This window comes from Schistocerca serialis, chromosome 2 (genome assembly GCF_023864345.2).
Source record: "Schistocerca serialis cubense isolate TAMUIC-IGC-003099 chromosome 2, iqSchSeri2.2, whole genome shotgun sequence".
Classification (NCBI taxonomy): Eukaryota; Metazoa; Arthropoda; class Insecta; order Orthoptera; family Acrididae; genus Schistocerca; species Schistocerca serialis.
This window is the reverse complement of record NC_064639.1, coordinates 802,178,990-802,205,863: the sequence shown is the minus strand read 5'-3', so window position 1 is coordinate 802,205,863 and position 26,874 is coordinate 802,178,990. Positions and strand designations below refer to the sequence as shown.

General features: G+C 38.2%; 1 protein-coding gene across 1 annotated transcript in view; it reads left to right on the top strand.

Annotated features, from left to right (window-relative positions):
- Positions 1 to 18,565, top strand: part of LOC126458045 (dynein axonemal assembly factor 5) — a 96,162-nt gene extending 77,597 nt beyond the window's left edge. Inside the window, exons 9-12 of the mRNA XM_050094839.1 lie at positions 101 to 285; positions 2,831 to 2,936; positions 4,759 to 4,950; positions 18,176 to 18,565. Coding sequence (XP_049950796.1) covers positions 101 to 285; positions 2,831 to 2,936; positions 4,759 to 4,950; positions 18,176 to 18,321 — 629 coding nt within the window. The 3' untranslated portion in view covers positions 18,322 to 18,565. The remainder of the gene's footprint in view (positions 1 to 100; positions 286 to 2,830; positions 2,937 to 4,758; positions 4,951 to 18,175) is intronic.
- Positions 18,566 to 26,874: the final 8,309 nt, after the last annotated feature.

The window sequence follows — 26,874 nt, the reverse complement described above, 5'->3', positions numbered from 1 at the left end:
TAATCATTATAGAGCCAGGCATGATTGATGAAAGTAAGGTTATATTATGTGTTTTGAGATTGTCCTTAGTAATTGTATATTTATTATGATACATTCACAGATGTGGCAGTTCTAAACATGGCATGGCGTGCAGGCCGGTCAGCAGAGGCTGTGCGTACTGCATGTGTGGCATGTGTATGGGCAGCAGTGAACCCTGGAGTCTGTGGTGTCCTTTCTGATCCACATGTTCTGGCACCAGTTGGCTCTGCTCTTTTCCCAGCCCTGCTTGCTTTAATTGAAGACCAGGTACGATATGTTGCGAAGCTGAATGCCATAGCAATAGATCAGTTAGCGGATACCAATGCTCTTTTCTCTATATCATGTATTTGATCAATTGTTTTGAAGAAATGTTATTGTTTCCTGATTAATCAACTTCTTCTTGTTGGTTTTAGTTGTGTTTGTGCCTTGTATAGATATGTTTCCTAGCAATCCCTATTAAGTTCAGTTAATGGACATTGCTAGATGTTGCTGTTTCTTACCTACAAGAAACAGGTTCCAGTATAATGAATCACTGTTAATACAAAACATGTTTTTAATTTACATTACATGGTAGAGAGAGTGTTGATCATGGTGGTAGGTTCATTTGTTCATGTAGTCAGGTAGTGGGCCTGTCCAACCATTTAAGAAGAGACATACCATTTAATGTTTAATGTGTGATCCAATCTGTGGTGTTTCTTATCATATTTCTCATGCACAAATATTTGCCAAGTGTAGAAACCATATAAATTTTAGTATATCTTTACACCAACCAAGTTGGTCACTTCACAGTGTAGTGGCTGGCATTGGTCATTACTAATGCACAGATTTCGGTCTCAGTTCCTGGTTCTGGAAAAGTCCTGAACGAAGTCTATTTGGCCCCATTCAACTAGATGTGTAGCTACTTGGATAAGCAGCAAAATTGATATGCAAACTGTCAAAATAGGACCAAAATAAAAGGCTTCAACTAGGCTTGGAGTCATACAACATTTATTTGTGTACCTGTCGGAAACTGAATTGGAGCTCTAGGTATGAACATAGATAAAGGTGACACAGTGATAAGGCAATTGACTGGTATTTGGGAGGACAGGGCTTAAATCCCTATTTGGCCATCCAGGGTTAGTTTCCCTGTCGTTTCCCTAAACACTTCAGACAAATGCCGGGATGGTTCCTTTTAAAGGACATGGTGTACATTCTTTCCTGTCTTCCTCAACTCAAGCTTGTGCTCAGTTTCACTTCATAGTTGACTGTACATTTAGCTCTAAACTTCCTTCCTCCTTGTGGTTATTGGTGTAATGCCATAACTAAGTCATTTCTTGAGTAACCGGTTTATTACTTTATTTTTCAGTTTCTTTACTTTATTCACCTGAAATAATTCTTAGACCTTACATTCATTCTGACACTGAAATACTGGATTTCTCTGAATAAGCCTTGACTGACTTTCTGGATTTGCAGGCCACATGTCTTGAATTCACCTATGTGTAGATTAACATATTCAGGTTTTGTTCTCAGGATTTCTGTTGTAAATTGGTCTGCTTAATTTTCTTATTTTGGTGCTCAAATACATTGGAAATCTTATCCCAGTTGTGTGCTGAAAATTGTGACATTTGTGTTGTGTTCTCCAGTTGAAATGTCTCTGAATGTTCTCTGTGCAAAAAAATTCAAATTTTTCTAGAGTTTTCTGTGTTATCCATATTTACCATCAATTCATATTTTCAGTTTGCTTGTTTACCATATTTACTTTCCTCAACCATACACAATTCAACAGTACACAACATTTCATTTGATTTAATCATAGCAATGATGTTTTGAAGAAATGTCGCTATTTTACTGTATACAAATGGCCAGGTACAACCCACTGTCTTAGAATTGCGTACATTTTATGCTGATCCAGTGTGCTGCCATTTATGAAGACTCAAGTCTGTATACAGATTTATAGTGGAGTACCTGTGTTGCATGTGATTTGAAAGATGATGAAGTGCTACATCCATATAAAGTTTACAGAGTCTTTAAAATATAAACTAAAGAGCAGTGTGTACTCTAGTCCTCAAAGTTTGTATGATTTTCTACAATTACTATGCACCTTTATTATAAGTTATGCAAATGAAGTGGCTTATGCTAATAATTCATAGTTAATCTTTGTAATTTGGCACCCATAAAACATATTGAACATTGTCTTTAGAAAAAGCAGTCACTTCTACAAGAGGGGGAAGTAGTAACAGACTAAAAGATGCACTAGGGCAGAAGGAACAACAAACTGATTCCCTGCACCTGCATGTATTTCTTGGCTGCAGGCTTCAAATAACTTCTCTTTACCAAAGCTACTTGTATGACTTTCCTTCATATTTACATTTTACTCACTGCCTTTTCCATCCTGCAGGAAAGTACTAATGCCTAAAAGCAAAATTTAACACATTATTCATTTGTGTTTATAGATACTTTGTTGTGATCATTCCTCTTTTTGACAACAGGTATTCTTCTCTTTCTGTTCGTAATTTTGTAATTGTAGCTAATGTGCCCAAAAATCTGCAATACTTGCCCTATGAACTGTGGCTTTCACATCACTGGAATACTAAGGAACATTCAGCCTACCTGAATTATTTGCTGTGATAGAAGGCAAATCTTATGAAAGACCTATCTTACATGTGATAATAGTTACATACTTAAATACCTTTGTATTTGTATGTGCAGCATTGTAATGTACTATTTTGTGTATATTTCCGTCATTCTATTTATTAAAAAATGCCTGTCAAAGTACTTCATACATTCAGTACAAAAATGAAAGATCAAAATGTAATTCTCTGTTGATTGATAGGCCCACCGAAGTCGCCTTCTTGCGTTGTATTCTCTTTGTCGGCTGATAGTGATTAGTAGATCTGCAGGGCTGTTCAATGCAGAACACATACGGCAGATATATCCAGGTTAGTATGAGTTATTTCCATTTATGTATTCATTACTGCAGAGAACTCCTCAGAAGGAGATGTCAGTTTTTTTTATAGCTTTCAATATGATAATATTAACTCACTTTAAGAGAAAGAAAGTCCTATTGCAGTTTATGGAAACTTGTTGTTTTTCATATTACACAAATGGAGTTATCACAATAAAAAAAAAATAAACAGTATTTTATAAAAGTGAAATTTTTAATACTGCCAAAAGAAACACTTCAACAAGTTGCAAAAAACTTTCAAGGCTTTATATTGAGAGGGACCCATAGGTTGTGAGGCCTCATAACAAGATTGCAGATTTAACTTGACACTGAGTGACCTTTACCGCCTTTCCACCCTTGCCCAACTAATTACTCTTTGCTCTCTGGTAAAGGAACAGAAAAGTTCTGAAACCATGGAAAGTTTTTCTGTTTTTAAGTGTTCCTCTTGGCAGTACTGGAAATTTTGGCTTCTGAAGATAGGTAAGTAATGGCAAGTATTGGCCAGCCATTTTATTTCCTTGTAATTAAAAGATTTTCTCAATTGAATTTTCTGGCGACATAACATAACATTTCACATTAAGCTTGTCTGTGTTCCTTCCTTTTTACTTCCCTCTCCATTTCTTGCTTTTCATATTATTATTAAAAACTAATTATTGGATTTTTCATCCAGTATAACATGTCTGATGGCTTGATAAAGTTAGTAATTAGTGCATGTAGAACTGGTTTAATCTGGTCGGAAATCCTACCACCAATGAAAGTATTCAAATTCATTTCAAGTCTTTGCTCTGTCAAAGCAGTGAGAACTCAAAAAGGTTCATAAACATTTCTAATTTTGAAAATACTCATTATTCAAATTATATATTTCCTTTCATTTAAGAGACAATGATTTATAACTCAATGTTATGTGCATTTGTCAGCTTACATCATATTTGTGAAGAACCTTCTACACAGAAACATACAAGTTCAACTATGACAAAGTAGTCTTTTGTCAAAATGGAGCATTTTGGAATGCAATTGACACTATAGTCATGTGATTGTGACCTATACCATGAAATGCCCTCTCCTTGGTCATCTGCTCAATCTCATCTTTATCCATTTTTGCTGTTGCTTAGGCAGAATACAAATTCTGTGAATGTGTACAGGATAACATGAACAAATTAAAAATAGTTTTTACTAAAAAATTCCATGATTTCGGATCTCTCAAGTACACTTCCCTTATTGACCGTTAGTTGGTGGTGGTATCTTAACAGGAATACATTGACATGGAGACAATCATCTGTAGATGGCCACTGATTCTATTCAAAGAACATGTTAGACATACTTGTGATGCAGGATGCTACTTGTCAGTCATTTTGCAAATGAAAGATGTCTTATCCATGGGAGCAACTGCTACTGGGCACTAGGTCCATTTACAACTTTCATGTAATTCCTTTCTCATTGCCCATGAATGAAGAACACAGCCCAACTGTTATATACAATCATTCAAGGCACAGATTGGCACTCCAGCATTGTGAATCCATTAAAAAATTAATTGCAGAGAAACATTCCCACTTCAGGGCCAATGTTGATAGATATTGAATAATGTGTGAAGCGTGTGAGGGAAGGCCTATCCATCTCTTTTAATCTTTAATATTGTTAACACATGGAAATTATGGCTTAGGCCAAATGTTGGAATTATGCCTTTCTTTGGTGCTTGACAAGAGACCAGAACCAGTCGTTCTAAAAACTTTCAGACTGCACTCACAATACATAAACTACAATACATGTATCAGAACTAATACTCATTTAACTTAAGTTCACTCTGGTCTTGATTTCAGTGGTGTTAAAGCGGCTAGATGATGTTAATGATGAGGTACGAACTTCAGCTGTGGAAGCACTTGTGCTGCTGTTTAATGACCTGCCAGCTGAGTATAGTGTGGAGACTTCCATTGCCCACATTGAGACACTGTACAGCACTATGCTCATTCACCTAGATGATCCAGATGAAGCATTCCGTGGCATCATGTTCCGTGAGTCATTTAGCTTACTTTTTTTACTTAAGTCGGGGTATTGAGTACTGGAGTCATATGTCTACCATTTGTAGATGTAAATAGAAATAGGAAAAAGAGTTTTATTCTATGGCCGATGTCAGTATAATTTTTTGCCAGTTTAGGTGTTATTTTTCACCAGTTTAGGTGTTATTTTTTGCCAATTTTAGTGCTAGTTCTTCATTTTTGGATTATTTCATTGTTTTTCAGTTACATCGAAGATGAAAGGATGTGTATCAATCATAAGGGGTGAAGGAAAAGTACTGTCGAGATTTAGGAAATGGGGAAAGTTATGGAAAAGTTGCTCAGAACCCTTTGTCAAGGGAGACTTACCTGACAGGATTAGAATGAAAGATGAATTGTTGGAGATTGCACTGGATGAGATTTGAAAACCTGAGAGCTTAACAGTGGAAGATAGGGTAATAAACAAGATAGTGAATACTGACAAAACATCATGCCAAGAGTTAATAAGAACAGAAAAGCTAAGTGCTTTATACATGGTAGATATGTGAGGCAGATTAACATAAATTATGGTCAGGTGAGAGGTGAGAACCAAGGAAATGTAATGCCAGTTTCCACATGCATAGTTCTGAGAAACCGTTCACCTACATGGCTGAGACCTGCCATTCCAGGAACACATAACAGACAGGTAATCATGCTGGGATTAACAGAGTTCCCCATTATCATCTTAAGTTTAAAACAAGTACCTTGGACAAATTCCTGTACAATGTCTACGCGATATGGTTTTGGTCAAAATTCAACAATTACAGATCAAAGTTCGCTGCTTCACGCTTCATACCCAAAAGAGTCAAAAAAATTGCTTGGTGTGAGCCAAACGATATGTCAATATCCTCAGCAACCTCCCTGATGGTGATACAGCAATTTTTCCAGAACCAGTTTCTTTACTTCTTCCACATTGTCATCAGTAATTAGTATGCTAGGGTGTCCATGGCGGTCGTCGTTGTGTTCAGTCTTCTCAACTTTCTTTGAAATGTGTATACCACTCATAAATTGCTTGCTTTACTCATAGTAAATTCACCAAAAGCCCCAGTCAATATTTCAAATGCAGTGCTGCACTTTATTCCATTTTTCAAGCAAAATTTAATGCAAAACCCTTGATCCATCTTTTTCGAAAATAAAAATTCACTGAGCACTCAAAAGTGCATTGAACCTTTTCAGCTGTCAACAATGAACCAAATATTTAAAACACAGAAATTTCAAATAGACATTAGGAACATGTGCAGATTTGAAAATGGGATGCATAAATTTAAAAAAAAAAATCCCTTTACTTTTTTATCACAATCCATGTTTGTTTCTCAACATAGTCTCCCTGGTGACCAACACATTTCTTCCAGTGGAAGACCAGTTTGTTCATACCGTCGCTGTAGAAGATTAGATTAGATTAGATTAGATTAATACTAGTTCCGTGGATCACGAATACGATATTTCGTAATTATGTGGAACGAGTCAAATTTTCCAATACATGACATAATTAAGTTAATTTAACAACATACTTAAGTTAATATAACAACTTTTTTTATTTTTTGTGTTTTTTATTTTTTATTTTACTTTATTTTTTTAATAATTTTTTTGTTTTTGTTTTTTCTTAATTTATATCTAAAAATTCCTTTATGGAGTAGAAGGAGTTGTCATTCAGAAATTCTTTTAATTTCTTCTTAAATACTTGTTGGTTATCTGTCAGACTTTTGATACTATTTGGTAAGTGACCAAAGACTTCAGTGGCAGTATAATTCACCCCTTTCTGTGCCAAAGTTAGATTTAATCTTAAATAGTGAAGATCATCCTTTCTCCTAGTGTTGTAGTTATGCATTATTCTTGAATTGGGTTTGGTTGTTAATAACAAATTTCATAAGAGAGTATATATACTGAGAAGCTACTGTGAATATCCCTAGACCCTTAAATAAATGTCTGCAGGATGATCTTGGGTGGACTCCAGCTATTATTCTGATTATACGCTTTTGTGCAATAAATACTTTATTCCTCAGTGATGAATTACCCCAAAATATGCCGCCATATGAAAGCAATGAGTGAAAATAGGCGTAGTAAGCTAATTTACTAAGATGTTTATCACCAAAATTTGCAATGACCCTTATTGCATAAGTAGCTGAACTCAAACGTTTCAGCAGATCATCAATGTGTTTCTTCCAATTTAATCTCTCATCAGTGGACACATCTAAAAATTTGGAGTATTCTACCTTAGCTATATGCTTCTGATTAAGGTCTATATTTATTAATGGCGTCATACCATTCACTGTACGGAACTGTATGTACTGTGTCTTATCAAATTCAGTGAGAGTCCGTTTACAAGGAACCACTTAGTAATTTTCTGAAAGACAGTATTGACAATTTCGTCAGTTAATTTTTGTTTGTCAGGTGTGATTACTATACTTGTATCATCAGCAAAGAGAACTAACTTTTCCTCTTCATGAATATAGAATGGCAAGTCATTAATATATATTAAGAACAACAGAGGACCCAAGACTGACCCTTGTGGAACCCCATTCTTGATAGTTCCCCAGTTTGAGGAATGTGCTGATCTTTGCATATTATGAGAACTGCTTATTTCAACTTTCTGCACTCTTCCAGTTAGGTACGAATTAAACCATTTGTACACTGTCCCACTCGTGCCACAATACTTGCGCTTGTCTAGCAGAATTTCATGATTTACACAATCAAAAGCCTTTGAGAGATCACAAAAAATCCCAATGGGTGGTGTTAGGTTATTCAGATCATTCAAAATTTGATTGGTGAAAGCATATATGGCATTTTCTGTTAAAAAACCTTTCTGGAAACCAAACTGACATTTTGTTAGTACTTCATTTTTACAGATATGTGAAGCTACTCTTGAATACATTACTTTCTCAAAAATTTTGGATAAAGCTGTTAGAAGGGAGATTGGACAGTAATTGTTGACATCAGATCTATCCCCCTTTTTATGCAAAGGTGTAATAATAGCATATTTCAGTCTATCACGGAAAATGCCCTGTTCCAGAGAGCTATTACACAGGTGGCTGAGAATCTTACTTATCTGTTGAGAACAAGCTTTTAGTATTTTGCTGGAAATGCCATCAATTCCATATGAGTTTTTGCTTTTAAGCAAGTTTATTATTTTCCTAATTTCAGAGGGAGAAGTGAGTGAGATTTCAATTGTATCAAATTGCATAGGTATGGCCTCTTCCATTAACAGCCTAGCATCTTCTAATGAGCACCTGGATCCTACTATATACACAACATTTAGAAAATGATTATTAAAAATATTTTCAACTTCTGACTTTTTGTTCATAATGTTTTCATTCAATTTGATGGTAATACTGTCTTCCTGTGCTCTTGGTTGACCTGTTTCTCTTTTAATAATATTCCAAATTGTTTTTATTATCAGAGTTGCTGATTTCAGACATGATACACATACATCTGGATTTTTTAATAACTTTTCTTAATATAACACAGTAGTTTTTATAATGTTTGATAGTTTCTGGGTCACTACTCTTTCTTGCTGTCAGATACATTTCCCTTTTCCGGTTACAAGATATTTTTATACCCTTAGTAAGCCATGGTTTGTTACAAGGTTTCTTACGAGTATATTTAACTATTTTCTTGGGGAAGCAGTTTTCAAATGCATTTACAAAAATGTCATGAAATAAATTATATTTTAAATTGGCATCAGGTTCACGGTACACCTCATCCCAGTCTAACTGCTGTAGGCTTTCCCTGAAATTTGCCATTGTTAAATTGTTGACCGAACGTACTACTTTGGAGGACTGTTTAGTATTGCTGAATGGAGCTATGTCATATATTGTAACTATCTGTGCACCATGATCAGAAAGACCATTCTCAACAGGCTGAGCATTTATCTGGTTAAACTTATCTTGGTTTATAAAGAAGTTATCTATCAGTGAGCTGCTATCCTTTACCACCCGAGTAGGAAAATCAATAACGGGTGTCAAATTGAAAGAACCGAGTAATACTTCAAGGTCATTTTTCCTATTACCCTTTTTCAGAGAATCTACATTGAAGTCCCCACAAATAATAATGTGCTTCCCCCTGTCTGACAGATAGCACAACAAGCAGTCCAAATTTTCCAGAAATAGATGAAAATTTCCCGATGGCGACCTATATACAGTTACAATTATAAATGTGCCTTTATTTAATTTAAGCTCACAGGCACATGCTTCTATATGTTTCTCTACACAAAACTTTTTTGTTTCTGTACTTTTTGCACAATGATAACTTTTGGCTTATATGGCAACTCCTCCTTTCTCCATATTTTCTCTCATTACATGTGCAGAGAGCTTATATCCACTTACATTTACCTTATCCATATCAGTAACAATGTGATGCTCAGACAGGCATAGTATACCTATTTCATCCTCAACTTCTAAATCTTCTAAACAAACCAGAAGCTCATCTATTTTATTCTTTAAACTCCCAATATTTTGATGAAATATACTTACATTATTTTTAATTATACTTTTATGAGAACCTTTCCTTATTCTAACATTTGCAGTACTCTCCTGTCTGAGCTTCTCGTTGTGCTTAGGCCTAGTTCCTATACCAGTGTTCAAATGGTGTTCAGAGAGGCAGATTATGTCAACTGGGTTGGGTGACTTTAATTCATCAATGCAATTACCTAGGACTGAGATACAACTTGGTGGAGATAAAATTTCTGGTGATTGGTGAAAATTTATAATTGACAGCTGTGATTGGTGATCCAATGTGCTAGAATTGTGCTGTTTAATTTTTTTCCTAAACTGAAGATTTGTTTCAATCCTGACCTCTCGTAGAACTTGACATCTTTCTGTCTTACCTATCCTAAAAAAGGTGTGCTCCAACACCTGTAACCACTGGTATTTTACCATTCATGGCAGTGCCTCCCCCCTTTAAATTTCCTGCTATTACCCCAGCCAGTTTCCCCTTCCCTTTCCTGTTGAGATGTAGGCCGTGCCTGGTATAGTCCCACCTACTGAGAGAATCAACAGGAACCACATCAATATGAGCCCCCGCACCCGACCCAAGCAGCCGTTCCAACTCCAAATTAACTCTCCCAACAGAAGAGTTCAAATGAGGCTGGTCATGGCATCTCAGGACAGATACAAATTTAACATTTGTGTGTCTCGATGCCGACGCAATCTTTACCAGGTCACACTCTATACTGTACCCAGGATCTCTGTCGATGCTGTTCCCTGGCCCTCCCACAATAACCACGGTGTCTTCCCTGGTAAATCCTTTACAGAGTGAACCTAAATCCTCTGTCACCTGATCCAGACTAGCACTTGGTTTGAAAAAATTTGTGACCTGGTATTCTGGTCCTAATTCCTCCTGCAGAAGTTGGCCTACACCTCTGGCATGAGAACTGCCTAACAACAAAACTTTCTTCCTTTTCAATGACTTTCCTACATTCTTTTTCAATTTCCTATTGAAAGTTTGTTGTGTCCTGTCTACACCTAACTCTGCTTGAGGCTCATCAGTTTCTAACTGAAGCAACAGGTCAAACTTATTTTTGACATTCACCACAAAACTTTCAGACTTAGTTCTAGGCCTGTTCCTTCTGTTACCTGTTGCCACTTCCCACCTCTCTTTGCCCTTCTCCCTCCTTCCCTAGCCTGATCTAGCTCAGCCTGAAGGGCAGCAATTTCCCCCTCCTGTTCCACTATCTTCCTATCTCTGCTGCAAATCCTACATAACCACTGATGAGCCTGATCCACTTTCCCGACATCCACGCCACTGCAGTCCCCCCAGTGAAAAAAACTACTGCATCCATCACACCAAACCCCGGAACTAACAATTCTACGGCAAGTCAGGCACTTCTCACTCATGGCAAAAATAATACTTTAGCTAGAATAAATCAATTAAATCCGAAAATAAAAAAAGACATTACAAGAATTAACCCTATTCACAAATGTATATAAGCAAGTTTCTGATTTAAAATTCCGCTGTTTTTCTGAGATCTGTATTAAAACAATGAAGGTATACGCTATTTATTGTATATTTCTTTCGATGGAATGAAAAAAAGGACAATTAAATGAGATACTTTAAGTTTGATTCTTCAAAAACATTCCGAGAATTAGGCTTATAAACATATGTATATAAGCAAGTTTCTGATATAAAGTTACGCTGTTTTTCTGAAATCTGTATTAAAACAATGAAGTTATACGCTATTTACGGTAGTTTACTTATTTGTTACCGAGAAACTAGTTAAATTACCGTGAAGCAAGAAACAAACACGTTTACAAAATTTAAGCCTAAGCGCGACTTTGCAAAGTTACGATCTTTCCGTGTTTTCTGAAAAAATACGCAAAGAAAAATGAAACCTTTAACGGCAAGACTAAACAATACACTAACGCACATATTAAATTTGTTGTCGGCGTTAAACTAAATTATATTCCTGTCTAAATTACTTAACTTTCTGGAAATAGTTTCTGGCGTCACTTACTCGGCGGCCATCTTGGAACTTGAATTCGTTAGCCACAATCTCACCTCTGTTTCATCACTATCAAAGTGAAGTCCTCAACGGTGTTCTTTAAGTATTGGAAACGGCTGAAAACCAGATGGGGCCAAATCGAGACTGTACAGAGAATGATCGATGACAGTAAATCCACGGCATTAGATCATTGCAGATGTTTCAGTGCTTGTGTGTGGTCTGGCATTGTCATGCTGAAGGAAAGGGTTCTCCACGGGTTGATGAACTCTTTGAATTCATGCTTTCAGATATTTAATTACAGCATGCTTTTTCTCACTCACCAACATAGTTACATTTCACACTACCATGTTATACGCTACAATTCAGAGTCCTCTAGCAGCAGAGGGTTGCAACTTGCTTCAGCAAAGCAGGAATGTCAGCCAGATAATACGCATGACATGTAATACCTCAATCGATATTGAGAACAGAATAAAAAATTCAGAGGCATTACTTTTCAGCAAGTCCTCATAGTAACGGAGAGAATGAAAAAGTAGTTACAGAGGAACACGAGTTTATGCCTGTGAGTTTTATGAATGCCATCTACTAGTGTAAAAGTGAACAGTAATTTAATGTTGGATTACAGCAATAACAATTTGGCACACATGTGGAGAACATGCGCATTGGAATGTTTCCAGGCTACAGCAATTTGTGCTATTAAAATTGTGACCTGCTACACTTATTTTTGATGGCTACACAAATGACAGTGACAGAAAGCTACAAACTGTTGTGGTACAGATCTACATATACATATATTCCACAAACGATTGTATGGTGTATGCCAGAGTGTACATTGTACCATTACCAGTCATTTCCTTTCCTGTTGCCAAAAGAGCAAGGGAAACATGATTGTCTAAAAGCCTCCATATGAGCCCTAATTTCTTGCATCTTATCTTCATGTTCATTAGCTGAAATGTAAGTTGTCAGCAGTAGAATCGTTCTGCAGTTGGCCTCAAATACCAGTTCTGTAAATTTTTGCAATAGTGCTTTGCAGGAAGAGTATCATCTTCCTTCCAGGGATTGCCATCTGAGCTTATGAGGCATCTCCTTAATCCTTCTAAGTTGATCAAATCTACCAGTAACAAATCTAGTGGTACTGAACAAACGGTCATGCTAGCATTCTGTATGCTGTCACCTTTAAGGATGAGCTATCCTTTCCCAAAATTCTCCCAATAAAATGAAGTCGAGCATTCGCCTTCCCCATGACCAACCTGATGTGCTCATTCCATTTCATATTGCCGTGCAACTTTAATGCTAGAATATTTAATGAAAGTGATTTCGGCGAGCTGCCCTAGTAATGCTGTATTTAAATGTCACAGAACTGCTTTTCCTACTCATCCACATTATCTTAAATTTTTCCACATTTAGAGCAAGCTGCCATTCATCACACCAGCTAGAAACAATGTCTATGTAAAGTCTTTGACCCACTCACATACCTGGGAGCCTAAACCATATGCTTGGATCTTCGTCAACAATATGCAGTGGGGCACCATGTCAAATGCCTGTTGCCATCCATCCATGGTTTGTAGGATATCAAGTGAAAAAAGGACAAGCTGACATTTGCATGAACAATGCTTTTTAATCTGTTTCAACTCCTTGAGTTGTTTCTCTACATAACGGATGCCAATTTCTGTTTCCTCCTTGCAGGAGTCTGTATGACAGTCAAATGATTGTGTGTTTGCATGATGCTCTTATATGATTGATGTCTTAAATGCGAAATTTAAAACTTCAGCTTCCCTTTTGCTGTCTTCTATTGCCATGACAGGCTACTCCACACATAAAATCATTCAACCTGCTTAGTGATTTTTACGTACGACCAGAATTTTCTCTGGTTCTTGGCAAGATCATTCACTAAGGTATGACAGCGGAAATTGTATCTGAGCACATTGTTCTTCTTATGGACACACAAATTTCTGCTAACTTTTGCCTGTTAACATTTGTATGCTCTTTTTTTGAACCAAGAGTGTGACACTCTTTGTTTCCTCAGCATTTTCCAAATTTGATTATTAAACCACGGAGGGTCCTTTCCATCCTTAATCCATTTAAGGTGCATTTACATTTGTGTGCTTTGTAGCCAGTCATTGTGCGGCTCTAGCTTTCCCCACAGGGAAGTAGAAGCGCATGTTGTGAAAATGGGTGTGAATGGAATCACTCACATGTACATATTGAGGAAGAGGCATACAATGTACCTGCATGTGGGGTAAGCACAGTCACACTTCAAATAGGCACATGACACACAGGTGTAACCGCATCATTACTTGGGACATACACCTACAGGTGCAATTTACAATCGGTTTAAACTTTGCCCATAATTCCTCTACATCCATCACAGGATGATTTTTCATTGTCTGAGTGGGGTGCCAACAACTGCTTATCTGCTTTTTCTAGCATAAATACTTTGCTAGCCTTCTTAACAGATTTATTAACTTAAGTAGTCATTGTCATTATGATGATGTTGTGATCACTAGTCCCTGTCTCTCTACTGATGCTGTCAATAAGATCAGGCCTGTGTGAAGCTTCTAGATCTAAAATATGTCCATTGTGTGTGGGTTGTCTAACTAGTTGTTTGAGGCAGTTTTCAGGAAACGTGTTCAAAAGTACATCACAAGACTATCTGTCTGTGCCACCTGCATTGAATCCATAGATGTTCCAGTCAATACTCAGTAGATTAGAACCACCTCCAACTAATATTGTGTGATCTGGGTATTTCCACACCATTGACCATAGACTTTCTTTGAATGACTCTAAAAACAACCAACAATTAACTTGAATTCAACTAGGTCTGTTATACGCGTCCAGATAACTTCACATACACACTAAAATTCAACCTCAGTAGAGACAGTGTTTTTGTCAATTGAACACTCTTCCTGCCTATACAATCTAATCTGTCTTTCCGATATACAGGGTGATTATAATTAAAGTTAAACTTTCAAACCTCTGTAGAAATAACACCACTGCTCAAAATGACGTCAATGTGCAATGAAATATTATCGGAGAAGGGGGAAAATGTATAATAAATAGTTAATGTAGCAATAGATGGTGCTGTAAGCATCATAATTTAATAGTGGTCAACTAAAAATGGCAAATTATTCACACAACAATGCCTAAGGTGTATGTCTGACATTAAACAAAATGTACTACTCAGAGTGCATGGGTGTAAAGACGTGATACTGTTAGTTACGTAACGTATTTACTCGAATCTAAGCCACACTTTTTTTCCGGTTTTTGTAATCCAAAAAACCGCCTGCGGCTTAGAATCGAGCGCAAAGCAAGCGGAAGTTCTGAAAAATGTTGGTAGGTGCCACCACAACTAACTTCTGCCGTCGAATATACGTAGCGCTACACAAGCATGCTTTGTAGGCACAAAGGTAAATATTGGCGCCAAAACCAATGCGTCAGTAAATAAATTTAAAAAAAAAAAGATGGAAGACGAGCTTTTTTTCTCCGCCCCGAGTTTCGACCACTGCATTTTCATACATTATCCAACGAAATAATACAAATTCCGAATTGTTCATCTTCGAATGTAGCAGAATTTCAATTTACTACGAAAATCCGACTGGCAAGACTGTTTGAGATGTTTGTCAATATGGCCAACTCTAAGTTCTGAATTTTATCCTACCTGTGAGAAGAGATGGTTGCTAATAGGAACCTGATGAAATGTGAATCACATGCAGTATTCTCTTCACCATAAGAGTAATACGGATATAAACATTTTACCATGTATTCTTTCGTGTTTCCTGCTATCTCATTTAAACCCTGTCTGCCTAATAAACTACGAAACTAGAGACAACAGCAAACGCGTAAGAGTATACGTATCGTTTCATGTTAATATATTATTCTTATGCCTAATAGTGATACAGTCAGAAATGAAGCACGGCAACTGACTAGATTTTTAAATCTAAGACAACTCTAATTTCTGTGCAGAATTTGACGTACTAAAGAAGCGGCCGCAAAGATTTTCAAACGGGGAAAAATTTTCGCCTAACTCTCGTTCAGGACATGTTCTATCATACGCAGTTTATTATTTGGTTCTTGTTGATCATTATCAAAGAAAGCAGCAGTGTAAGTAACAACAAATAGCAGTCTCTTGCCATTGTTTCGCTAATGAGACTATTCCTCTCTCTTGTTTTTAATTGTAAGCGGCGGTAGCGCGCACAAAAGTAAACCATGCCGAGAGCGGCAACAGGCCGTAAACACGCACTATCAGAATGACACAGCGCAGTAATGCATTTTCAGCTTAGAGTGACGTAAACACCTATAACAAAGAAAACGACACTTATAAGATCAAAGCAAAATAAGCAATTGATCCAAACCAGACGAAGCACGTGAAAAAGGAAGAGTACCCGTATAAATACGGACGGAGCGCCTGACGCATAGCAATGGCTACGTGGTAAAGCTTAACTGCTAAGCTTACGACTCGAACCAAACTACTGTAGCTGTATCGTCATTCATTATACCCAAATTGTGTCTCATATTAGAATGGACCAACTTTGTTTCGATTTGGAGGTGCGGCCTAAAACTTTTCTCTCCCCTTGAATTTTGAGTCTCAGATTTCAGGTGCGGCTTACAGGAAATTTTTTTTCCCTTTATTTCGAGTCTCATTTTTCAGGTGTGGCTTAGATTCGAGTAAATACGGTAAGCCCATCCAGCACAGCAAGGTCATATCACATCGGATGGGAAAAATCGGCTTTTAATTGTCCTGAGGCCAAAAACCACATAAAAAGCATCAATCAAAATCAAATCAGATTATTAATTTCTGTGTGACTGTCGCAAAACATGTTCAACATGCTGCCCACCGTTTTCTACAACAATTTCAAATCAGGAAACAGTATGTTTCACAACTGATCGAAGCGTTTCCGGGGTTACATTCAGAATGTGTTGCGCAATGTGTGCCTTCAGTGCAGCTAAGTTTGCAATTGGAACACTGAACACAATATCTTTCAGATAGTCCCACAGCCAGAAGTCACATGGATTAAGATCAGGTGACCGGGACAGCCAGGGTGTAGGGAAATGGCAGCTGATTAATTCTAGCATTTCCGAAATTGCGCTTTAGCTGCTGCTTAACTGGATTTGCAATGTGCAGAGGTGTGCCATCTTGCGTAAAAATGATACCATCCACACATCCACGCTGTTGGAGAGCTGGAATGATATGGTTTGCAGAAAAGGCACTCGTAGTGCTTACCAGCGACTTTACAGGTAACAGGACCAGAAGCACCTGTCTCTTCGAAAAAATATGGCCCTATGATAAATGATGCTGTAAACCTGCACCACACAGTGACCTTTTCAGGATGAAGTGGTACTGGTTGATTTGTGTGTGGATTTTTCGTGTATTTGACATATCCTGTCAGATAGAAGTGGATTTCACCTGTCCACAAAATCTTCCACAGCCAATCATTGACCACCTCCCTACAAGCAAGAAATTCTAAAGCAAAGGTCTCTCTTGCTGGCAGATAAACATGAAGCAACTTGTGCACATGGGTAATTTTGAATGGATAGCAAAAAAGGATGTTTCGTAGGTATTTGCGCACTGTGCTCACAGGTGTGTCCAACGTTTGGGTAGTTCTCTGTGCACTACACGTTTGCTCACTGCCACTCATCTCCTCCTGCATTCTATGGCCAATGCTTCCATTGGCATCAAATCAATTCATTTCCTCCCTCTACCAGGTTGCACACCAAAGGAACCCGTCTTTTCAAATTTCCAAATCGTTTTCTCCAGACCCAAGGCAGTCATCGGACCAACGCCTTTTTTCAAACCCTTAAGTGTCCAGAACTTCTGCAGAGTTACATGCCCAGAGTCATCATTCTTTTAATACAGCTTTACAAGCAGAGCACGATCCTGCATTGAGACAGTCACGGCAAATGTCACAGACGTGCCAATGTGTCGTGCGCATGACAGGTGTTTTCATGTACGTATTCTGACACATACAGCGCCATCCATTGATCAGTTTTCATTCTAGAAGCATCCCCCAGGCTATGGCTAAGCCATGTCTCCGCAATATCCTTTCTTTCAGGAGTGCTAGTTCTGCAGGTTCACAGGAGAGCTTCTGTAAAGTTTAGAAGGCTGGAGACGAGGTACTGGCAGAAGTAAAGCTGTGAGGACAGGGCGTGAGTCGTACTTGGGTAGCTCAGTTGGTATAGCACTTGCCCGCAAAAGGCAAAGGTCCCGAGTTCGAGTCTCGGTCCAGCACACAGTTTTAATCTGCCAGGAAGTTTCATATCAACACACACTCCACTGTAGAGTGAAAATTTCATTCTAGATGAGTTCATACTTGAATCTTTTTAAGGTCTTCATGAGATCTTAGACAGAAGTATGCTCTTTCTTTTTTTTGTTTTGCATCAACCCTGTCTCTACAGACATACATCTCCCAGCCAGTGAAAGATAGTGGATATATTTCTCAAAGAATTAACGCCTTGCTTTAATAGATGTAAGGATCTCTGTGTTCATGCTAACCTCATCTTAATATAATTATTCATTGTTAAAATCACTGCCTTAGCCTTAGCCTAAGTGCTATTGTTCTAATATGATTTTATATTCTTGTTCTTGTTTTACTTATCAGCATTTACACACACACACACACACACACACACACACACACACACACACACACACACACACACAATGGATTGCTCAAATGTGTCAGGCACTAATATGCAGGTATATATCTGTAAGGCACATGACCATAATTTTAATTTTTATGATGAATGACATACCACCCATTTCTGTGATTTCAGGGGCACTGAAGGACTTGTCACATTTGAGTCCGAGCACACTTCGGGGAAGATTAGAGTCCATGCTGCACAATTTCCGCAATGAGAAGGCTTGCAGACAGTTACTCGATCATTTGACTAACATACCTGTACTGGAAAGTACCAGTTGATGAATATTAAACAACAATGCTCGGTGTACATTAGTTCTAAAGCAGAATGCTGAAGTTATACACAGTGGAATCAATAATTATTTTATGTATTATATTATGTAGGTAACTCCTTTGTAAGAAATAATGTTTCAAAGTGAGGACTGTTTGCTTGTAATATCCATAAAAATATTTCCTTGTCTATTACCAGAACGAGGATTTTTTAAATTGTTAATAAAAAAAGTGAAGCAGAAGCAATACTGCATAAGTCAAACACAGGCAAAAATAGGTGAGAATACTGCATAACTGGAGTGTTGTGGCTGTGGTAAACAATTTCACATAAATGCAAAAGTACACACAGCCACAGAACATTGTTATTGCTTGCTATGTATATCTCCATGTTTGAAAGCAGTTGTTTACAGTTTTAATTCATGAAAATGGGTTGTGTTTCACCAGACAATCCTTACCGACGAAGAAATTGTTTCTCAACTTTCAGCAGATATTCCTTCCTGATAGTGGTTGACAGCAGTAAAACAATTTTTACATTATTACTCTCTCATGAACAGAGATCCACTACCACGACAAAACCTAGTAGTATCTCACCTGTTTTATTTTATTGCTTTGGCTGTTACTTATTATTATATAAAACCAAATGCCTTAGTCATTTCTGACAAAGATTTTTAGAATATTCACCTAACTGTGGGCTTTCCTGTCAATGCAGAGTGAACAGCGTGCGAGAACAGTAGTAAATACAGTGAAGTTCTTTACACAGAAGAAGAATTAATTTTGCATGTGGAGTTCTCAATCACTTTTTATGAATCATCCAATAACACATGTTAGTAGTGTTAGTGTAATCATTGTACAAGTAGGAACTTTGGCTTCGTTTCAGTCTTCTTAACCTGTTAAGTGGGTAGTTTGCGTGCGCGCGCCTCTTCCACAGTGGGTAATATACGCCAGCGCGCCTGTTCGCGGTGGTGCTGCACACTGTTCTCACGTTTTCCTTCACATTTTCATTGTTGAATTTAAATTGATATTGGGTGGAAATGAATAAAATATATTGCAGAAGTTAACAAAACTGTATTTTCACAATATTACATATCGTTTTCAGTGTGAAACATTTTAAAACAAGGTGCTGCACACAAAGAAACTTCGCATTCTGCACACCAGTATGAAGTCTCTTTGCGAAGGCCTTTTCTCATACACACCACACACCTCCTTGTTGGTCTTTTCTTCGTTGTGGGTGGCAGAAGGTCTGGAAAATGCCTGCCTGTAAGGCTTGTTTCTTTTGGTGTTCGAGGTGGGCGTCCTACTGATGTCCCTTGATGTGGTGAAGATATGGTCAACTGTTCACCAAGACTACTCAGGAAGCTCATTCTACTTTGTTCGCCACCATGCTTGTACAGAATGTATGCATTGTAGCGTGCAATGTCCAACAAGTGGCGGAAAAGCTTCTGATAGCATTTTTTCAGCCTCCTTCTGGCCATCTGGTAGTTTTGTAACTGAGAATCGCACCTATCCACCCCCCACCCGCCCATATTCTTGTTGTAGCCAACGACAGCTTGTGGCTTTTGAACGATTCCCTTCTTCGAGTTTACATGTACAAATGTATCGTCATGGAAGGTGCTGACCATAACAACGTCTCTTTTGTCTTTCCATTTAATTGCCATCTGCTTGCCTTTGTACCCTGTTATGTACTCACCTTTCTTCAGTTTTTCCTTTTTTACGAAGTCAGGGAATCCCTTCCTGTCTTGCCGCATTGTGCCGACAACATCGGTGTTATTGCTGTTTAGTTTGTCCACCAAATCTGTACTGGAGTACCAGTTGTCAAGATATATACAGTGGCCTTTCCCGAGTAGATCGTGTGCAAGCTCCAAACCAATTCGAGAGGTTATTTTTTTGTCTGAATAGTGGCTACCATAATTAGTGTCCTTTCCAGTGTAAACAATAAAGTCCCATACATACCCGGAACTGCTTTCACAGAGTTCGTACAACTTGATGCCAAATCTGCTACGCTTTGATGGAATATATTGCTTCCATCCAAGCCATCCTTTCCAGAGCAACAATGATTCGTCAACAATGGTGTTCCTTTCTGGCATGTACAGTGATCTGAATTTACGCCACAGATGCTCCATAATGGGGTGAATTTTGAATAGTTTTCTGCTGATAGTGCCTAGTGGATCATATGAGGTATTGTCAGCAAAGTGGAGGAATTTCAATAGAAGATGAAACTGCTTTTCACTCATCACTTTCCTGAAGAAAGGTGTGTCAACTGATTCCCTCTTTTAAAAGTACATTGTGTGGTCTGGTTTGTGAAGAATTCCTTGAAGTACAAGCACTCCAATAAGTGTTTTTACCTCGTAGCGTGTAGTATTCTCCCAACTGTGAACCCTGGAGTGTGCTGCTAAATTGGGATGAGAAGCTATGAACTGTTCTGCATATAAGTACGTCTGTTCAGCTATCATTGTGCACAAAGCGTCATCCACAAAACACATAAAACAACTCATCACATCATTTTGTTTTAGAGGCACAACTGTACCATTATTACCACTGAACAAATATTGAATACGAACTGAACTAGCACGTACAAATTCACTAGGTACCGTCTTCTGCAGTAGTGTCTCGTCGTCAGATGTTTCTGAATCGAAGTCACTTTCACTAGCCTCAACATCTGTATCTTGAAAACTTTCAGAACTGTCACTGAAATTATCGTCACTTTCTAAAAGCTGCTTCTCAATCTCCGAATTTGATAAACGACTTCTTTTCACCATTACCAAAGATCACTCACTAACGCTGCGGTAAATACAGGTGACAAAGGCGCGCTTTTGCGGCTGCTTCACAGGACGCATTTTCTCGATGCGCGCTCGGATGGACAATGTTATAACTAGCCTAGAACATGCTGTGTTGCGTGACAAGAGCTGCCGTCTAGTGGACGAAGCTCAACTAATACCACAGTGTCAACGGCAGGCCAATAACTCGTCATTCCCACTAGCTACTAGCCACGGAACGCAGTGGACGGGTATATCCGTCGAACCCACTGTGCAATAGCAGAGCATGGACGGATATATCCGTGATGCCCACTTAAAAGGTTAAGCTGATTTACAAGAAACTTCAGTGGCTTTATCCAAGAAACCCCAAAATGCTACTGCAGTCTCTGTTGCCACTGGATGTAGCAGTGATTCCTCACACTCATTTCTGATGCTGAATTATTATGAGAAAAATCTGGAGAACTCTTTGGAAGATGACAAAACTAAGGATGTTGAAAGTCAAGGCCAAACATTTTATGGCGACAAGCAGTGACCTTGAAAGGAAGTTCGAAGCCTTCCCCAAAGACAGAAAGTGAAACATCAATATAATGCTGTGAGATAAAGGCATCGTAGCATTACTCACAATACTTGCAGAAAGCCACAAAAATGAGGTCCGATGTGTACTTTGAAAGTGTGTCAAAAATATTTTCAAAAAAGTGTTATGAATTTTCTGCTGCTAATGGGCACACAGTGCTTAACACATTCTGGGCTTAGAGAAGTATTTGACTAATCAGCCATGTGAACATAATTCTAACCAAATCCAGAAGAAAAGGCAGAGTGATTTTACATTTTATAAATGAGATGGGAAAACAAATAATACAGAAAATGTATTTCAATACTCTTGCAGTTACATGATTGACTGCCCGATATTGGCTATATTGTTTCACATAGGGGATGAGCCCTGATTCAGGAAGTCGAATTATTGATTAAAATAAGTGAAGAAAAATGAAGAGAAAACATTTATGAAAGAATATCAGGACTTCCCTCCAAACCTGTCATTGCATTATTGCAAAAAATCCCCCTTCAAGCTGTACCTTGAACCTGTTGCCCTACCCATATTACAACTGTACAGACTGGCAAAAAGAAATATTAATCTTATCTTAACCCTGTAACTGCTCTGGATATGTTTACGCGCGTGCCTTTGTACGTGTCCCTGTGTACCAGGTAGAAGGACTGGTGGCGCGTGTAAACATGTTCAGAGCACACAGGGACAGGTACAAAGGCCCGCACATTAACACATTTAGAGCATTTAAAGGGTTAACCCATCCCTCCACCCCCCCACCCAAAAAAAAGGAAAAAGTCGATTTTTCTGACAATTATAAGTTTGTAAACTTGAGTAAAGGTGTCTGTAAGCAGCACATAGACCAGAAAATGCAGGAAAGACTGCAAAAAGATGAAGATCAGGAAGATGTACAGCAAAAGCTCTACTGAGTGTCCAACATGTACTTGCAGGCCATCAAATTAGCTCCATATTTACAGGCAAGAGGAACTTTTACTAAAAGTGAGTTACACATGAAACTAGAAGTAACTTGGCTCAATATATTTACAACAAGAAATAAATGCAGAATGCTCCTCAGAGAAAATGCAAGCTAACTTAAGTCTGTATTCCAAAGCAAAGCAGAGTAAAGTCCATTCCTCACCATATCAAAGTACCACCTATAACAGAGTCCACAGTATTAGCATAAGAGACATATTGGTAACACACTTGCCTCACATACCACAGATCGCATCACAGCTGACTGAGAACAACCCTTGACCAGCTTATATGCCAGATTCTGGTGTGGTCCCATCGGAGGCGACTCCAGATGACCCTCTGAGTAATAGTGCCAGAGTGGATGACAGTAATGTTCTGCCAGCTATTTGATGTCAGTAGTACATCAGGCAGTGCCATTACATCTCTTCCTTACCCTTTAACTCCCATCCTGTAATGGCCACTGGGTGAGAAGTTGCAGATGCCGCATGGTCCTGAGATACTACCACCAGAAAGGCAGTGAGTCAACATCAATAAGCATCACTGTGGAAGGCAGGCTCTATGGGGGATGCAAGATTCACTATGGGGCCAGAGAATCCACTAAGGGTGGAGAAACAGGCAGCTGCTGACCAGGATGGAAGAGGTAAACTTGATTTTGGTAGCAGCACATATGCTGCAGACAGAAACCACTGCATACATTATGGACACATAGTGGATGGAGATCATCTTGTTGATCTCATGGGTCCACACTGGGGTGCTCACCTTAAATGAAGAGACCTCACTGACAACATGTACCAACGATGGGAGCAACAATTGTGAAGGAGTGCGGTGAGGTTGGACATGTAGCCGATCCAGGTCAGCAACATGGTCACCCCGCTGCGGGGCTGTAGCCTACAGTCAGGCCCTGGCACTGCCGCCAACGTGGTTTATTGTTGCTAGTGTATTTTTATTAGGCTGTCAGGGCCCTGGAACACATAAGATGTTGAAAGCTGGCTGTCGCTATGTCTTCTTCCACCATAAACAAACTTTGGGCTGTGTGCACAGTTTCATAAACTTTAGCTATTCGCATTACTTCTGAGACGGATCTGACTCCCACAATGTGTTTCTCACTTCTGATTCAGTGGTAAGACACACTATAATGTCCCTTGTTAGAAAGTCTGTGTAATTCTGCCCAAACATACATCTGAAATTGCAATTCCTAGTTAATCTACGTAGGTTTATGGCCCAATCCACACAAGATTCATTGGGGCCCTTTTTCCGCTGGCAGTATTAACATGGCAGTGATAAGTAATCTCTTCACTGAAAAACATTCTTGCAGTAAAGATAATAATCTAGACAACTTGAAATCCTGCCAGATTCATTAACAACTCTGGTTTCTGTATTAGGTGTTACAGTACAGGATCTCCTGGCAAGAACATGACTTTTTATCTTTGTGTATCTGAAATTCAGCAAGCTATAAAATTTTACTGTAAGTATCCCATTCTTCACTTTGTTAATTGGTGGAAATGCCATAAGCTTGGGTGCATGGGAGACATACATGTTACACTCACTAAGGCTTGCACTGCCTGTAATATTTCTGCCGTTAGCCCATGATAGCATTGTGTAATTTGTGTTAGTAGTTGTTATAGTTCCTCCATGGCTGAAAAACCCACTGTCTTGTCTAATTACAAGACAAAGTGAACTAGTTGCATAAATTTTTGCCTTGACTGCAATGGCTCCCTTGTTCATAACAAATAAGGAAAATCGTGTCCAAGTCATTTTGTATTATGAAGGCTGCATTTGCCAGAATATAAACATGATATTACCAAAAGCTCTTTTAAGATTAGCATTTGACACAGGGGTATTGATTACACATAAGTTTTTGGAAAAAGGTCATGCTCATATGGAATGTGACTCCATTGAGTGCAAACTTATTCAGTATGGTACGATATTTAAAGAGGCGAGAAAAAGTCTGCAGCAAAGATTGTGGCTGTATGATTCAATTTGACTCGAAAGAGCAGTAAGAAAAAAATGAGCGTACCAGAACAGACCATGAAGGGATACGGTATTGTCTGGATGGCATTGTTATTAAAAGTGCACTTTCAACAAAGACTGGCAATAATCTCCAAAAAAAACTCTAGAAGAATTCTTGAAGAAGGTCATTTAGAGATGCTGAAAAAGACTGAAGATCAGGGAAGCTAAATTGGATCATTTAGAATGACTCAAAGCAGCTCTTCCTATGGATTGTCATGGCTATTATGACATTATTCTTAATGAATGAATCTCTTCTCGGAGGTCGCTGCATCAGCTGTGTCAGTGTAACATTGTGCTTTCCTACTGCCAAGGGAATTTGTTAGAACATGTGATCACAAAGTAACCTCTTTAACTTTGTTTTGAAGAAAAGGAAAAATCAACATATAGACAGTATCAGAACCACAATAATAGTGTCTGTATTTGAATTATGTTGTTTCTCTAAGTTCATTCAATAAAAACAATTAATCTGTCCAATGCAGTCTTGTTAGCTGATTTTTTCAGAGCCAAGAACATCACACACAGGTACATTGTAGAAGACACTTGACAAACAAAGACAGTGTAAGTAACATAACATATCATAGTTTTAATACCAAGACAGTACCATGTATCTGCCACTACCATAACTAAGCCTTTGAAAGAGTCTATTGTTTGTTTCACATTTTGATGTGATACAAAATTTCATTGTAGTGCTAAAATGCAATTTTTCCATTTACAAAATTTTTCCCATATTCTAAATAGCATTTTCCCGCATGTATAATTTGTGTTTTATTAATTACTTGAGACTGTTTTTTTGTGATGTTATACTCTGTACAGATTTAAAATCTACTAACTGCTTCCACATCCAAATGAATTGTTTCCATACATACATCTACAAAACAGTTATAACATAAATAAAAGAATATTTCTCCTATAAAGGCAGGAAGGTTGCCTGAACTTATCTGCTCAGTTGCCTCTTATGATGAACCCATTGACAGAGAGTGTGAGTGTGAGTATGAGTATGAGTATGAGTATGAGCATGTGTGTGTGTGTGTGTGTGTGTGTGTGTGTGTGTGTGTGTGTGTGTGTGTGTGTGTGTGTGTGCGCGTGTGAGTACATACATCAGATCTTGTACTGGCCTTCAGCAAAACAGTATATTGAAGGATGGGGCAATTTTTGTGATAGCATTGCTTTTGCCTATGGCTAGATCATGGTTGCACATTGCATGTCTGAGGTCATGGGTTTTCTGTGTGCCCCTATGTCTAGCTAGCTTGTTCCACAAGAATGATGTGGTTTACTGTTGATCAACAGGCAGGCCACAGTGCAAGAAATCAAATAATTGAAGTAACTGAACCTATTTTCTGGCAGCTATTCCACAATACAAGAATTTAGAAGAGCTAACTGGACAACTAAATAAATTAATGCCGTACAACCACCACAGTTGTTCAACCAGCCAGTGACAGAAGAACCAATTTGAAGAATGATATGCTTACTGAATTGTATAGAATGGTAATATTACTTTCATATCTGTACAGAATACTCATGGCAGTGCAAGAGAAATACACTACTACTAGAAATACAATTTGGATTCTTTAAAGGCAATGATATGATTGACATGGTCATGTACTTTTGACCTGGTCAAAAACGACAACAAACGTAACTGTTGAGACTTGAGAATAATAAGTACTTCCTTGTCGCATGCATAGATATTTAGAGAGTTTAAAGTAATGCATCATCTTAAAACAGTGTGTCATTAGTTGTCCTTGGACACAAAACGCAACTACATATTAGTCCAGAAAACTTCTATACTAGCCGGATAAAGTTAATATCTAAGATGTTAATTACTGAACATAAAGATATACTTTTTGGACTGTCAACTTCTGGTAAAACATTTTTTCTTTCCTTTACTGGCATTTGGCCATCGCCATAAAGCTATCCGTAACATTTGCAGAATGTCATTCTTGGTTATCTTACTATGCATTTCATTAAGTGCCATTTATAGAAAAACTAGTGAAGACATGAATAAATGAGTAAAATATGACACTACTAAAAATATTTATAAAGTAATTGTATCATTAATGAATTTAAAAAATAAAGTTGTACAAAACTTCATAAGCACAGAATCTCTAGGTGTCATATGACTAGGGCCTCCCGTTAAGTAGACCATTCGTCGGATGCAAGTCTTTCAATTTGACGCCACTTCGCCGACTTGCGCATCAGTGGGGATGAAATGGTGTTGATGAGGACAACACAACACCCAGTCCCTGAGCGGAGAAAATCTCCGACCCAGCCAGGAATTGAACCCGGGCCCTT